This window comes from Enhydra lutris, unplaced genomic scaffold, assembly GCF_002288905.1.
Source record: "Enhydra lutris kenyoni isolate GAN:26980312 unplaced genomic scaffold, ASM228890v2 scaffoldscaffold478, whole genome shotgun sequence".
NCBI classification, from domain to species: domain Eukaryota; kingdom Metazoa; phylum Chordata; class Mammalia; order Carnivora; family Mustelidae; genus Enhydra; species Enhydra lutris.
Window position 1 is genome coordinate 10,364 of NW_019154562.1, and position 1,697 is coordinate 12,060.

Genomic DNA, 1,697 nt, shown 5'->3' on the forward strand with positions numbered 1-1,697 from the left:
AGTGATGAATATCATGTCAAATCCTGCAACAGCAAATGCCACAAACAAGCCATAGATTTTGTTGACCCGCACATTTTCTGCAGCCAGCTTCACAATGGCCATATGCTCACAGTAGAAATGGGAGATGATGGTTGTATGGTAAAACTGAAGACAACATTTAATCAGTACTAAAGATGGGGCTACCAGAATGGCAGAACCAGGTGGTGGGTATTAGGGAGGGCACGGATTGCATGGAGCACTGGGTGCAGTGCAAAAACAATGAATACTATTACGCTGAAAAGAAATAAAAAATTTAAAAAAAAAAGATATGCCTCCAAAGGCAAAGGAAACAAAACTGAAAATGAATTTTTGGGACTTAATCAAGATCAAAAGCTATATCATATATTTTAAGCCAAGGTACTTATTCAGAATTCCAGGGATCTAGAAAACAGCCTTTCATTTCAATTTCACCATACACACACACACACACACACACACACACATATTACCTTATATGTACATTAATGTGTATATACACACATGCATCATATGTACATAATAGAAAACAAGGAAAAAAGACTAACCCTGGAAAGTTTGCAAATGTTCAAAGTATAGCTTCCAATTTCATTTTTTGCTTTCTTCAAATATAAATAAGATCAGATTTCACATTCTCATAGCATGTGCTAGGCTTTGAGGAAGGAGAGATTGTAAATGTAAAAGTATTTTCTTGAAATGAAGAAATTAATCCAAAGATAAACTTCTAAAAATTACATTTGGTGTGACTACAGACTTTTTATGTAAGACTATGGGTCAGCACCCTATGTAATCTTTCCTGTCTCTATCTATGGCCTGGGTATGGCATTTTTAATCTTTTAATCCTTCCCTCAGTGAAGTCTCTGTTAAAAGGATGCTTCATTGATGATTTGGGCCAGAGGTCGCCAGTATGCATGGAAGAAAGGATTAACTTTGAAGGTGTCTGTGTTGGCTCAGATGGATCAATATAATTTATTATTTGTTTCATTTCAGTATTATCTGTTCATACAATAAACCTATACTCTGTGCCTATTCCATTGAGTAGACTTTATATCAACGAATATGAACATATCTCATCTTAGAACTCACATTTTAATTTAAGAAAAAGGTGAAGATAATTAGAGTTTATTAGCTTCATACTACTGGCACACGTGTTTCCTGGTTGCAGTGGGAGAGTTGTTTATTTCAGCAAAATTTCAATGGTCTCTACAAACCTAGGCAACTCGCCATTTTCACTTCCCAGCTCTACCCAAGAAAGTTCCATTTGGGTTGAATCCTAAAATGTATTCCTCTTTACACTCGGTTCTCTTATGATTGCTTAAGAAGAAGCTACAATGCAAGATAATAGCATGTCTAGGAGAATTCAAAATATCATTATTTTTTCAAAGTCTTTAAGTGCTTTAGGGAAATGAATTGGTAACTTTGGCATTTACTGTCCTTTTTTATGTGTGTTGAGGATTATTTATAGATTTCATTTATTCCCATTACCCATTCAAATTGTATGTGTGTATGTGGGTGAGTGTGTGTGTTTTATTCAGAAATATCCAGCATTAGGCATTAATCTTCATTTTAACAACATGTAGTGATGTGGGAGTAAAGGAGAATTACTCAGTCTTGAATCTATTTGGTCTTGACCCAGTAAATGATGGGGTTTAGCATAGGGGGCACCACCACTTAGAAGTTGG

The 1,697-nt window shown here is 35.4% G+C and overlaps 1 protein-coding gene across 1 annotated transcript in view; it reads right to left on the reverse strand.

Annotated features, from left to right (window-relative positions):
- The window catches only part of LOC111140306 (olfactory receptor 52Z1-like), a 2,836-nt gene that overhangs the window by 282 nt on the left and 857 nt on the right, over positions 1 to 1,697 (reverse strand). The window contains exon 2 of the mRNA XM_022492593.1: positions 1,139 to 1,181. Coding sequence (XP_022348301.1) covers positions 1,139 to 1,181 — 43 coding nt within the window. The remainder of the gene's footprint in view (positions 1 to 1,138; positions 1,182 to 1,697) is intronic.